The sequence below is a fragment of the Lates calcarifer genome, linkage group LG16_LG22 (genome assembly GCF_001640805.2).
Source record: "Lates calcarifer isolate ASB-BC8 linkage group LG16_LG22, TLL_Latcal_v3, whole genome shotgun sequence".
In the NCBI taxonomy this organism is placed as follows: Eukaryota; Metazoa; Chordata; class Actinopteri; family Centropomidae; genus Lates; species Lates calcarifer.
Window position 1 is genome coordinate 10858783 of NC_066848.1, and position 12624 is coordinate 10871406.

The window sequence follows — 12624 nt, forward strand, 5'->3', positions numbered from 1 at the left end:
AAATGACAGCAAACATATCATAACATGACTTCAAAGCTCCTCTTGTTTCCCGGGCTGTTGTGCAGTAAAAGGCCTGAGGCGCACTGTATTAGTGGCCTAATTAAAAACAATAAAAGCCTTACAGTGTCATCAGAAATACAGGTAGAAACCCTGGACCTCCGCAACTCTGCACATCAACACGATATAAATAACACGTTTGGATCTGTATCAGTATCAGGAAGTCCATCTGAATTCCGCCCCAAAAAAATGTGCTCTCGCACACGCGCGTGCACACAGTTGACAGGTGGATCCGGTGTTGATTGATGCAAGAAAATAACGTTGTTTTTTTTCTCCCACTCTGTCGTTTAAGAGGCAAAAATGTTGCCACAGCGTGAACACGAAACTGTTCAGCAAAGCACAAATTACTTTTGCTGTCAACCGCTCCGAGTCAATCAAGTGCTGTTTTGGATAACTTTCATAGGTTTACATAAAAAGCCTCAGACGTTACTGAATAAAAAAAAAAACCTCTGCCTCCACAGACGGAAATAGGACCGTGGAATAATTTCAAAATGATTTCAATATTTTGAAGCTGTTTTTTTCCCCCGAACATCCTCGTGAACAATGAGCTCTAACCGTTCTTGCAGTCACTCTCCGTCGGCGCGTTTGCCTGATGCGCAGCGCCTCCCCAACTGGTCTCTCACTTTGACAAATTCCTGGACGTGAGCTGGGTCTGCTGAGTGGCTCCTGGCTCGTAAAGATGATACCTTGAATATTTTACAAGTTGAACAGCTCTAGCCACATCTTTTTTACGCCCTCCTCCACTGATAGGCGATCAGTCTGGAAGGACACAATGGTACTGTGGTCATTTTGGAGTTTTTGTCTTTTGACTTTCGTGTTGCTCGACCCCTTTCACTCCAAGTTTGGGGCTCAAGCGGAAATAAGTTCTCCCAGGGCAAACGATAGATTTTATCGTCTGGAGGTCATGCCGCTGGAAGTACGCGTCAAAGTGTCACCCAAAGTCGACAATTGCACAAAAGTTTTAAATGGTTATGAGACGGAAGCAGACGGTGCTGCGAATCCGAACAATGGCAAGCAAGAGGGGAATGAAACACAGAGCGGACCGAGACACGAAGCACCGAGCGTCGTTGAAACGGCACCAAACTATCACAGTCGGCTCAAAATACCTGGTAAAAAGTATGGCAACATTTCCACGGACAACCAACCTACAGCGAATATTTTTCCCAGAAAGAAGGTTAAAAGGAGCGCGGGTCCGACGTTCAGCGAAAATGTGGATAGGAGTATAAGTGGAGAAGCGCAGTCAAGAGGGAGATTTGTGGAGACTGTCCAAGGTGTTTCCAACTCCAGAGCCGAATACCGGCGCGGAGGGGAGGAAGCCAGAGTGTCTAACCCGAGACAGAGTGAGCCTCACCTGGACACCTCTACTTTTGCTCTATCGGGAGACTCGGCACACAACCAGGCGATGGTGCACTGGTCCGGACACAACAGCAGCGTGAGTTTGAGTTTTACAAAAACGCACTTAATCACATCACACATGTTTTAGAAAACATGAAAATCCCCACACACTGATTACAATGCTAATTATTATTTTTTTCTGTCTCAAATGCAAATTCTGATCATTTTTTAATAGATTTACATGAATCTCACATTTTTACGCACAGCTGTTTCAGTGCGCACGCGGGGAATTGGTTCCTACAAATGAATTATTTCAGTCTTTCAGAGTCTCAAGTTGAAAAATGCATTTTCTCTTTTCACATTTATGATTATGTTGTCTGTTGTTGCCTGCTACAGAGGTTATTACTGTATGCGCACTGCGCGCCTGTTTGTGTGGAAGCCTCGCGGATATGACTGTGCACTTGCAGGATTCTCTCTTGCTTTTTCAAACTAGAGTAGAAACATTTGTTTCAGCAAACTGTTTGCCACCCGAACTTTAAATTAACTCCCACAAGTAAGTTAAGGTGACACTAAGCCATATAAAGGTTCAGGTATTTTGGCAGCAATCACAGCACATTGATTATTTATGAAATAATCAAGTAATGTCTCTCTGGAAGGTGCAGTAGCTACAATTAAAAGAGATTGTGTCCAACCTGGCGTTTAATGTGACGCTGATGAGACACAGTCTGACCTTTTGGCAAATGAGGCGTGCCTTTGTCGTTGACATTTGACTCACATGGTTCATAGTCATCTAATTGTCTGGATGAACACAGCATTGCAACATGTTTGTTGTTGAAATGGTGCCATGCTTTGCACTTCAAAACAGGTTGATGGGAATGTGCACAACTTAAATGGATGACAAGACATTGCAGCAACCACCCCCCCTCCCCACCTTCTCACTTAGGCACACACACACACACACACACACACACACACACACGCACACACATCACAGCTCCATGCACGCTTTGTATTTGCACACCATTTTACCATCACAAAGACAAAGCCATGGAGATTTTATCTCTTACTCTACATGTACAGCATGCCAAAGTGTTTGCAAAGCACCAGCATTTATCAGCCACAAAGATCTTAAAACTACAAAAGGAGACAAACTACTCAGGCTTTTTACTTCAGGTAATTCAGATCACCTCAGTTTGCTGGGCAAAAGGCGTGAGCAGCAGCATCAATCTGGGAACACATCTGAAGATTTCTGTGTCCCAGAAACAGTGGGAATATTCATACATTATCCAAAAAACGCAGTCATATTTAACTGGATGGATTATACCATTAATCCTCCAACTGTATTTTCTTATCCGGTACATTTTCTGTTTGGTAATATGTCATAACATCAGAGGTGGCGCAGACTTTGGCCATGTTGATGTATCGTCGTGGATAGTCTCCACAGGAATATGTCAGAAATGCACCTAATAAAATCCGATTTGTGGGATGTAACATGAAATATGTTGTTGGTTTGAGATGTCTTCACCAACGATGGCCTTTTGTACTGCAGGATACTGTTCACTGGATCATCACTGATGGGCTTGTCACTGCAGCCAGTCAACAATTTTGATTTATACAGTCTGAATCCCCGTCTGTGGTCCCAAAAGTACGACTGAAACTGCAGAGTTTAAATTGATGGCATTTTATGACGAGATGTTAGAGCTCAGGCTATATTAGATGTAAATGACTGATAATAAATCCAATCTAAAAGGGACATTTGAAGGAAAATTACTTCATTCCTGTGGTCTAGGAGTAGTTATATCAAATATTCACTTCAAGACTTTGCCTGTGATCTGGCCAAGATGTAAAATCCCTCAGGGAGTGAAATGAGAAAGATGTAGAAGGTGATGGTGAAAGCGGGGGGGATCTGCAGAGTTCAGATTTGATAAAGAATTTCATCGTATAAAACCTCAAATCTGTCCACAAATCAGTCTACCAACTATTATTCGATTTCTGTGATTGTCTGAGACATCAAAGCCTGGAGTCATAGTTCTCTGGTCTCTGACTTTAAGAGAGATAACATTGATTGGACTCGACCATGGGAATAAAACATATACTGCACGAATACCCTTTAAAATTCATGCTTCTTAACTGCATGTAGTATTGATTGACTGCTCATGTTTCTCCTTAAATGAATGTGAATGATGATGGAGGTATAAAGATTCATGATTTATAATGATTCAAAATTTATAAATGTAAGAAAAAAAATACTAATGAATACACTTGGCTGGGGATATTTGGTATGGCAAATTGATTTTTCAGTCTTTTGCCTCATATGGGTGTTCAAGCTGTGATATGACTATGTTGGTAATCTTTTTAAACAGCCATTGCAGCACATCCTACACTCAAGGGATGAAGAACCCACCCCCTCCCTACCCCTCCCACCCCCCGGAGGCAAAAGTCTTAGTGTGCGAGCCAGCTGGTGATCAGGGAGTTATTGGCAGCCAAATGATTTTAGGCTCCTGATTGACCATTTTTGCAAGCTCCTCACAGGCAGCTGACCAAACTAGGACACTGCTGAAGCTGAGGATAGTTAATGAGCGTCTTTATTGACATCTCATTCCCTCGAGCTCCTGCTGCAGAAATGATACTGTATGTTGGTGTAAATAATGTCTGTGTACCATGAGAATAAGAGCATGCTAGTCCTCATTGGCCTGCTATTAGGAACTCACTGTAGGAGAAGCGGGGCATTGATGAGGTCAACTATTCTTCTTGGCTGTGGAGTAAATCCTGTTTGCTTTTTGTCTGGTTTCTTCTAAGGTAGTGAGAGTCCAACCAATCTGTCAGCTCTGTAACATCGCCTTTCTTTCTTTCTTTTTCTTTTTTTTTTTTTTTGCTGTGACTGACTGGGAATCAGACAGGCCTCATGGGCCGCGTTGTCCGCATGCTTAATCAGAACGAGGCCGTTATTGTAGCACATAATCTCATCGGTATAAATAGACAATAAAAAAGAGGAAATGGCACGGCCCTGGGGGACACCTGCTTAAAACTGGTTCATTAGATAGACAGCCATTCCATTTAACATGCCAGAGCTGGTTGCATAGAAACTCCTTGATCCATAAAATCAAATGGAATGGGTTCCCAATTCACAGAGGCATTTGACCAGAGTTTGTGGGTGTTACAGGATGATGGAAAGTGCATTAAACAGCTACCACTGTTGAGGTGTTCAAATACAACAAAGGGAAAAGTTTCAATGTGGTTTTGTTTTTTATGATAATTTCTTGTATTTCTTTTTAATATTCTACAGAGAAACTGCATTTTTGTGGTTTCGCAGTCATAATTTTGGTAAGATCCCTTTTAATAAGTCACACGAGTCTTAGTCAAATGGGTGAACATGTGACCTTGCAAACCTTTTTATTCATGCACTTTTCATAATTTTCTGGCCCTCTGGTTGCTGGCGAAGGGGATTTTGATCCATACTATGTTTGATGAAAATCAAAAGTGGTTGAAGTTTTAAGGTTTCAGTACAACTGGTTTTCCTTCTGTGACACAGTTCATATTAGAATATTTTGTAGCATCTAAGCATTTGGAAATTTTCAATTTCAGATGAGCCTTTTTTTTTTGAGTTTTTGTTTATATGACTAGTAATGCACCATCTGATTCAGCTGAGTGTCAGCTAAGCTTCTGATTTATTTATTTATTTTGGCTAGTGCTAGGCAGTAGAAACAAAGCAAATATCAAGATAATTTTTTTCTGCAGCCATTTTTGTCCTCTACCTCCCTGTCCCTGGGGGTGTCAGCACCATACATCTGTTCATTAATCCAGCCCGTCTCAAGCCTTTAGGGGTGCACTGTCCACTGATGTGATTGTAAGATGCTGATAGAATCTGCAGCAATCCTGCCTGCTATGTAAGAGTGTAGACTGCTGGTTACTACAGCAAGAACAATTGCTCAGGAGCCTGGATGGGTAATTTTTAAGCATTTGCTGTGGGAAAAAAGAATCATTTCCTGTTGTTTTTTGCCTCTGTTTTATTTTATGGTGCACAGGATACAAGTTTTACCCTCTCTGTAGTAATAATTCAGTGAAATCCTGGTTTTTACTCCTTAGATGACATGCATATGTGCCCTTTTTTTCATGAATCATTTGTGCTCTGGGACCATAATGCATCACATCAACATAGGCTCTCAGCACTTCCTCAGCACTTAGACTGTAGTTTTGCCTCATAAAGTGCTTTTTAAGCAGCAAATAAAGGCCTTCCATCAGTTGTATGTTGAAGCACACTGTCATTGCTTTTTGCCTACCTACTAGTCTGTCTCTCTCTCTCTCTCTGTTTAACACACTCACACACATTCACACACTTTTATGTTTTAATTTTAATCAAAGTGACAAAGCGGGTGCAGAATCATATTTGACAGTTTTGCATGTGATTAATTAGTTTAATAACTGTCGCAGTGTGGTAGACACATTCTATAGCTGTGATTAGGTTATGAAAACAAATTTATGCATTTTTTGATTGGGAAAATCATAACATTGAAATTCAAATAGGGAGATGATGTCTTTATTAATCATCACGATGATAAGAGTTAATACAAACTGTGCCACTTAATGAAAGAAGTTTTTATGCCTAAAGGTCACATTTGATTTTGTTTTGTTCTTTAGCTTCATGACTCCTAATATCAAGCAAACTAAGTGACCCCGGATTGGTAACTTAATACGTCGGAGCAGCATGTTGCCCAAAGCACCACAGCGATTACTATCACGCTTAAAGATGACTGGTGCTCAGGTGGCGGCTGGCTTAAGTAATTGTTTGACTTGGTAGTTTGCAGTGACAGGAATGTATTAGTCGTGGAGGGGAAAATGTTTTTTTCTGTCTAGTGAGATACAAAAGACCCGACCTAAAGCACCAGACGCATGCACCGCACAATCAATGGAGATGATGGAAAACTTCCAAACACAAAATGACACATTTAGAAAACAGAATACTCACTCAATGGGTATCCTGGAACAAATCCTTTAAACTGACTGACTGCTTTTGCTTTGAACCAAAAAGAAAAAAAAAGTTACAGTTAAAATCAGAGGCGATATAAATATGGATCAACATGGTGGCAATTATTCTGAAATTATGACAAAATATTCATCAAAATCTTTGCAGAGGTAAGACTTGACAGAGCCCACACATCAATTCCATAAGTTAACGATTGTATTGAAGTGGATGTTAATTGTCATCAATAAGAATGTCACGAGACTGTAAATTATTTAAACAACTAAGCATTGAATTTGAAATAACATCTAATTGTGTTCTAGCTTTACCACCGTTATCATTTCACACACCATCCAAAGCTGAAGGCAGTAGCCTTTGATTCCCGATTTCATGCTGTGCTTCGCCTCTTGACACACTCCTACAGTTAAATTGTGCTGCTAACAAAGTTTAAATGACCTCCTTTGATTATAATCCCCTTCATTTCTGTTTTTCTTTGCTGTGTGTGCTTGTTATTTCATTCAATGGCTCACACTTCCACACAGGTAGCTGAAATTGCATCATATCAGTTGTTATGTTTGGTTGTCTCTGATATGGAGATGTTCTGGAGAGTGTATAGATGGCTTACTGCAACTGGCTGTGACAAATATGGATCAGCCAGTCTCTGAAATTAATGTGCTTGAAAAGTTGTTTTCCATGCTGTATTTCAAAACTAAACAGCATTAAATTGGCCAGCATGCAAGTAAACAAAGACAAAAGCAAACAAACAAACAAATGGCTGAAGATGTCATATTAAATGCAATGCAGGTTTAAGTGCATCCATGTAGCATGAAGTTTTCAAAGAATATGTAATCGGATAAACCCAGCGGCCAAGATGATAAAGAGATGTTAACGTATCTGACAAGTCAACAAAAAGTTGATACTGAACATATCTGTGTTCACTGACAACATTTGTTTTCCTATAATATCAAATCACGCAATAGGAAATCAGCTTGTAAAATTTATGATTTTATGATTACATTACGTGGGTGCAAACCCTGGTCTCTGGCGTCAAAGTCCTGCATTTTGAAGGCCCACCAGTGTTGCTAAACTAAACATTTTTCATCGTAAAAATCAGTATTGGACGTTATCAGATTTCCCCATATGAACTCTGTTATCTTCTGTGGCTGAATTTGAGTGCAAAGTGAAAAATAAAGCATTCAGTCTGTGATCTGCTTTATTAGTATACTTAATCCAAAACCAAAGTAATGAAAAAAATATCTCCAAAAATCTTTTGGATAATGTTACATTAAACTTAAAAGGTCATCATTTATTTCAGCAGATGTAAGATTTTACAAGGCTTTTATCACAGAGCTATGAGTTGTGACCAAAGTTTCAGTCTCATTGTCATGAGCTAAAATGACATTTGGTTTTGTCAGTCATCAGTTATTAGTTATTGTGTGTCGAGCCCATTGAACTCAGTGTCCTGCCAGTCTCAATCATAATACCAGGGGAGGAACAGGGGCTGCAACTTTTTGTCAGGAGGGAAACTGGTCAAATTATCACAAGATGTCCAAAACAAAACTTACCCACCCAATAGATAAAAGTGGTCCAAAGGGGAAGAAAATCTCTGATGACCATCCTTCAAGTAGACCACCTCCTTATGACTTTAGTCCAGTACAAGAATGTAGTGTTTCATTTCCTGGAAAAGAGGCTCCCACTGAACATAATCCTGGCAACATTTGTGTTTCCCTCTAAAAGTAACTGCCAAAAGAATTAAGTTGTTTATAAATCAAATTTTTTAGAAAAAGTAGAAATTTAAAACTTAATGTTGACTAAACCTTAAAGAGTAGTCAGTCTCTGCCTCTACACATTATGAAAAATGCAAATAAGTGTCAGGAGGAAAAAAGACAAAATGGGGATGTGTGGGACACATTTAGCTCATGATCTGAGTCTCACAGCACTTTTGGCAGAGAAGAGGGTCATTTTAGGTGGAGGGCTTCTCTCTTCCAAAATCTCAATTTGGACCCACTACCGCCTTTGGCTCCAGCTCAGACAACCCCCCAGGGCAGAAGCCAAGCCATTAGGAGCCAAAGCTGTGAAGGAAGAGAGTGGAAGAAATGTCTGAATGATGTTACATTGCTCGCAGTTCTCCAAAATGCTAACTAGTGCTCAAACTTAATAAGAACCTGTTCATCTCCCCCAGATTTTATATTATCATATTTCACCCTGGTGAATTTCCAATCTATGTTGTAGTCCATGGCTTACTGAATAACAGGATTACACACAAAAAGAGTAAATGTAGTCATGCTAGTGTACCTTCAACCTCTGAACACTAAATACAAGCAAACAAGGGTGACTCAGAACAAAAAAACCTGTAAGAGTGAAATGCTAATGTTGTATTTTTGGCTCTCCACACCACTTACAATGCATCAAATTAATTTTAAATTGCACAGGATGTGACTAAAAGTTTGTCAAATGTGTCAAATTATTTAAATGACTTCTAAAATTGCCATCAAATTTGTCCTTGAATGATAGGTTTTTTGTTTTTTCACCTTTTTGTCGCAAACCGCAGTGCATTGTGCTCCGAAGTCAACATCAAAACACAGGAGAAAAAGTATGTACCAAGTGCTGTGTATATTTCTATACCTAGTCCATTAAAATACATTTCACTGCCTTTTTACCCAAAGCTTTCTTTAAAAAAAAAAAAAATGAAGTCGACCAATCACAATCTTTTTTTCCCACTAATGGCAAACAGCACAATTTATTGTGTATTGTTGTTAGCAGCAGAGAGACATAACCTGCTCACAAAATCTCCCCACAATAGAGCTGTATTTGAAGAGAAACCCTTTTATATTCAGCCCATTTCATTAATTTCCCCCCCCATAATGGACCGAATTGATTGCTGAAACCTCTCAAGCTCAAAGCATCAGGGCTATATGACCAAAGCTCAGGAGTCGGGAGGATAAGCAAACACAGAGACAGCAGACTAATGCACGGGGGACCTTTTGCTGGGGTTTACTTGATGAAAGCAGCATTCCCCGGAGTATGTTTTCACCCACAAAAGTACAAACAATCAATTTGGTCCACAGATAAGATGAGGACAGAGTGAGGCCTTGCTTCGACCGCACCATTTCTCTTAAAAGACGTTTGTCTTTTCTGCTAAGTGCTCCACTTTGGAGACGTCCTCACAGAGCCACAATCAAGATGTTGTGTTTTTATCCCTCCACCCACTTGCAGTGCATCTTGATTTTGGCCTCGCTGCTGTCAAGCCTTAAAGAAATTTATGCAAATTTGCAACCAATACTGTATTTCTTTTCTCTGCAGGTGTTTGCATCAGATAATTTCTAATGGATGCATGAATATATGAATCTCTAATCTTATGAGAGAAAAAAGAAGTTACAATTCATATCTGCAGTGTTGGATGTGTTGGGACACTTAAGTTTTGATATACAGATAACTCTCTATGTCTGCTCTATACTGGTAGTCTTAGATTTTTGCCATGTTTCTCTAAATGCCATTTGGCTCACCAAAGGATACAAAACAATCTTTTTTTTTCTCACACTTGGCTGATGATTACTTCATAGCACAAGAAATGAAAATTAAAAGTGATAGTCTACAACAGACCTGGATTGTTCTCACTGTGGGTAGGAGATCTAGGACATTAATTAGTTAGTTGACTTAAAGAAAACACAGTGTTTGTCAAATTACTCAAACAACTCTTTCTTGCCCTTGGCTTCTGTCTTCGTTCCCTTAATGAAGTTGAGGATGTAATGAGCTCAACAACAAATGAAACAGGTTTTATTTTTGTGTCCACAGGATTGCATCTGTGCGAACAGGCTGCTGAAATGCAGTGTAGTGAGATGAACAATGGAGTCCCAGCTTGCTCCTCTCATACTGATATGCCAGCTTTTGGTGTCTGATAATGGCCACCATGCATTAGGGAGCTCCCATGGATCTGCATTATTTGGTAGACTTGGCTCTTCCCACTGTGTCCATGCCCGCTTCCTCTTTCAAACCACTTCTTCTCCTTCTTATTCAAAACAGTAATAGCAGAGAGTCATTTTTTTGGGTAATTTAGCCCATGACACAGGTATAAAAAATTATATAAAAGCTGGGATTCACCTGAACCTGGTCAATTACAGACTCCATTTGTGCTCATAAAATATTCTTTATGGATTTGAGGCAACTTTTTTATTCGGTCAGAATTTTAGGATATTCTGTGGTCATTTGTGTTTTTATGATTATGTTGTAATTATTGCAATATATTTGTTATTTATCTGTTTATACTTAATCAGTTTTATCAGTCTGTGTCATAGACTGATTGGTACTGAATTTGTGAGGCTGATATTGATAGACAGATATTTATGAGTTTTTAAAAAAGCTCATGATATATCAGTACATAGTAACTTTTAAAACATAAACACATAATGTAACTAAACAATCGTCATGCAATGCCTTAGATTTTTTTTCTAGACCTGTAGTACCTGATTTGTTTTTCTTTTTTTTAGACCACTTGGGGGCAGCAGAAACAAGATGTGAAATCTAACATGTCATCACATTTTAAAGATAAGATAAGAAAATCCTTTATTAGTCCCACAATGGGGAAATTTAAATTGATATTGTGAACTTATCAGCTGCTTATTTATACATCCACCAATTACAGAGCAACATTATCATTCATTTTGAGTTGTGTTTGTGTTCACTTGATGATGAAACTATATGTTCACTCTGTTTTAGCTCTGTTTTTGGTCTCTACCAACTCCTGTGGGAAATATCATCATGTAGTATTTTGTGGGTTTCTGCTGCGGCTGAAAAACATGCTCTGACAGTGATGAGAACGAACCAAAACAAGTAGAGTTGTGGTCTAGATAGCTAAACAATGAGCTGAAGCAGACTAAATAGGAGGGGAGGGGAGCTTCTGTGTTTTGTGTTCAGTGAGCTGCTGCTCACAGTGAGGTGCTTTTCTGCTGATGTTATTATTATTATAAGTGAAAAAATGATTCTATAGTACAGGGCAACTTCATGGCCTGACTCAAATATATACACTCGTACTGTACAAGTGCGCAAATAAAAGAACACCTGCAGTCAAGGACTGTCGGATTGTGTTTAATTGCTACTTGATGGTTTTAAAATCCACCTTTACTCTATTTATCAAATCTCATAAGGTCACAAAAACTGGCCTCCAGACAGTTGACAGATAAAGGTGGCATGTTTTAGTAAAAATCAACTTACTCTGAAAGCTTATATTTAAGAAAATGATTGAATTAGTGTTGACACATTTCAGCAAGTCGTCATACATTTTGATATTGTGGTTTGACTCAGAGGAGGTAAATAGACAGGGGTTACTCCCTGGAGATGGCTGTGTGTGTGGTTGTGTTTACAGTACAATATGCAAAAGCGTATGTGTATTCATGAGGATGTAGATGTGTATCATTTTAGCAGTGAACTTTTCAGAGCATGCTGAAAGTAAATAAAACAGAGATATGTGTCAATGCTTCTCTGAGCATGAGCTGTTAGCAGAATTATTACAAAGAGCCTTACATCATTCACTGTTTTCAACTTTGAGGGTCCCTTGGAAATTAATTTAGATCCTTCAGTTGTCCCCTCCGGTAAGGTTCAAAAACAGTGGCATATCTACATGAAAGTGGCTGTATTCCTCACATTTCTAAAGATTGCTCCTACTTCCCATGATGTGTTACTCCTGAGCAGAAAAGGAACAATGATCTGGAGGTGTGATGTGTGGAGTTAGGGTTCCTTTCTCCCCTCGACTACCCAATTAGACAGAAATAATATTTGAGGGGTGCTGTCTTAATGATGCTTTACTGGGAGCTGGCTAAGCAACAGGTTTCACTTGAAGTGTGGCGTTAGAAAGCACAATAAAACTGCGCTGATGTGCAGCAACAGTCTATTTCACTTTATTAATAGCCACATTATAGGACAGATACAGAGATGATTCATACCTAAATTGCAGGCTGTGCAGAAAATCTTATGCCCGCCAACATGTTTTCAACATGTTGTTGAGATGCCTCTCATATCCCACTGGAACACTTTAAAAATTGGAGCATTTCACAAAAAATAAAAAATAAAAAAACAATAAAACACAAACACAAAAGAAAACAAAAAAGAAAAGAGACTGATATGGAATTTGTGAAGATTTGTTTTAGTCCAACAGTCTATGAATGTGCAGTACATGCATATGCTACATGCTTGAACGCTTGTGCAAGTGGATCGTGTAGGTCTGTGTGTGGATGAGATATTTTGCGTCAAGCAGATACAGTATATCACAATGACAT

At 39.2% G+C, this 12624-nt stretch overlaps 1 protein-coding gene across 1 annotated transcript in view; it reads left to right on the forward strand.

Annotated features, from left to right (window-relative positions):
- Positions 1-615: 615 nt before the first annotated feature.
- sorcs3b (sortilin related VPS10 domain containing receptor 3b) overlaps positions 616-12624 on the forward strand; it is a 39593-nt gene continuing 27584 nt past the window's right edge. The window contains exon 1 of the mRNA XM_018696917.2: positions 616-1489. Coding sequence (XP_018552433.1) covers positions 830-1489 — 660 coding nt within the window. The 5' untranslated portion in view covers positions 616-829. The remainder of the gene's footprint in view (positions 1490-12624) is intronic.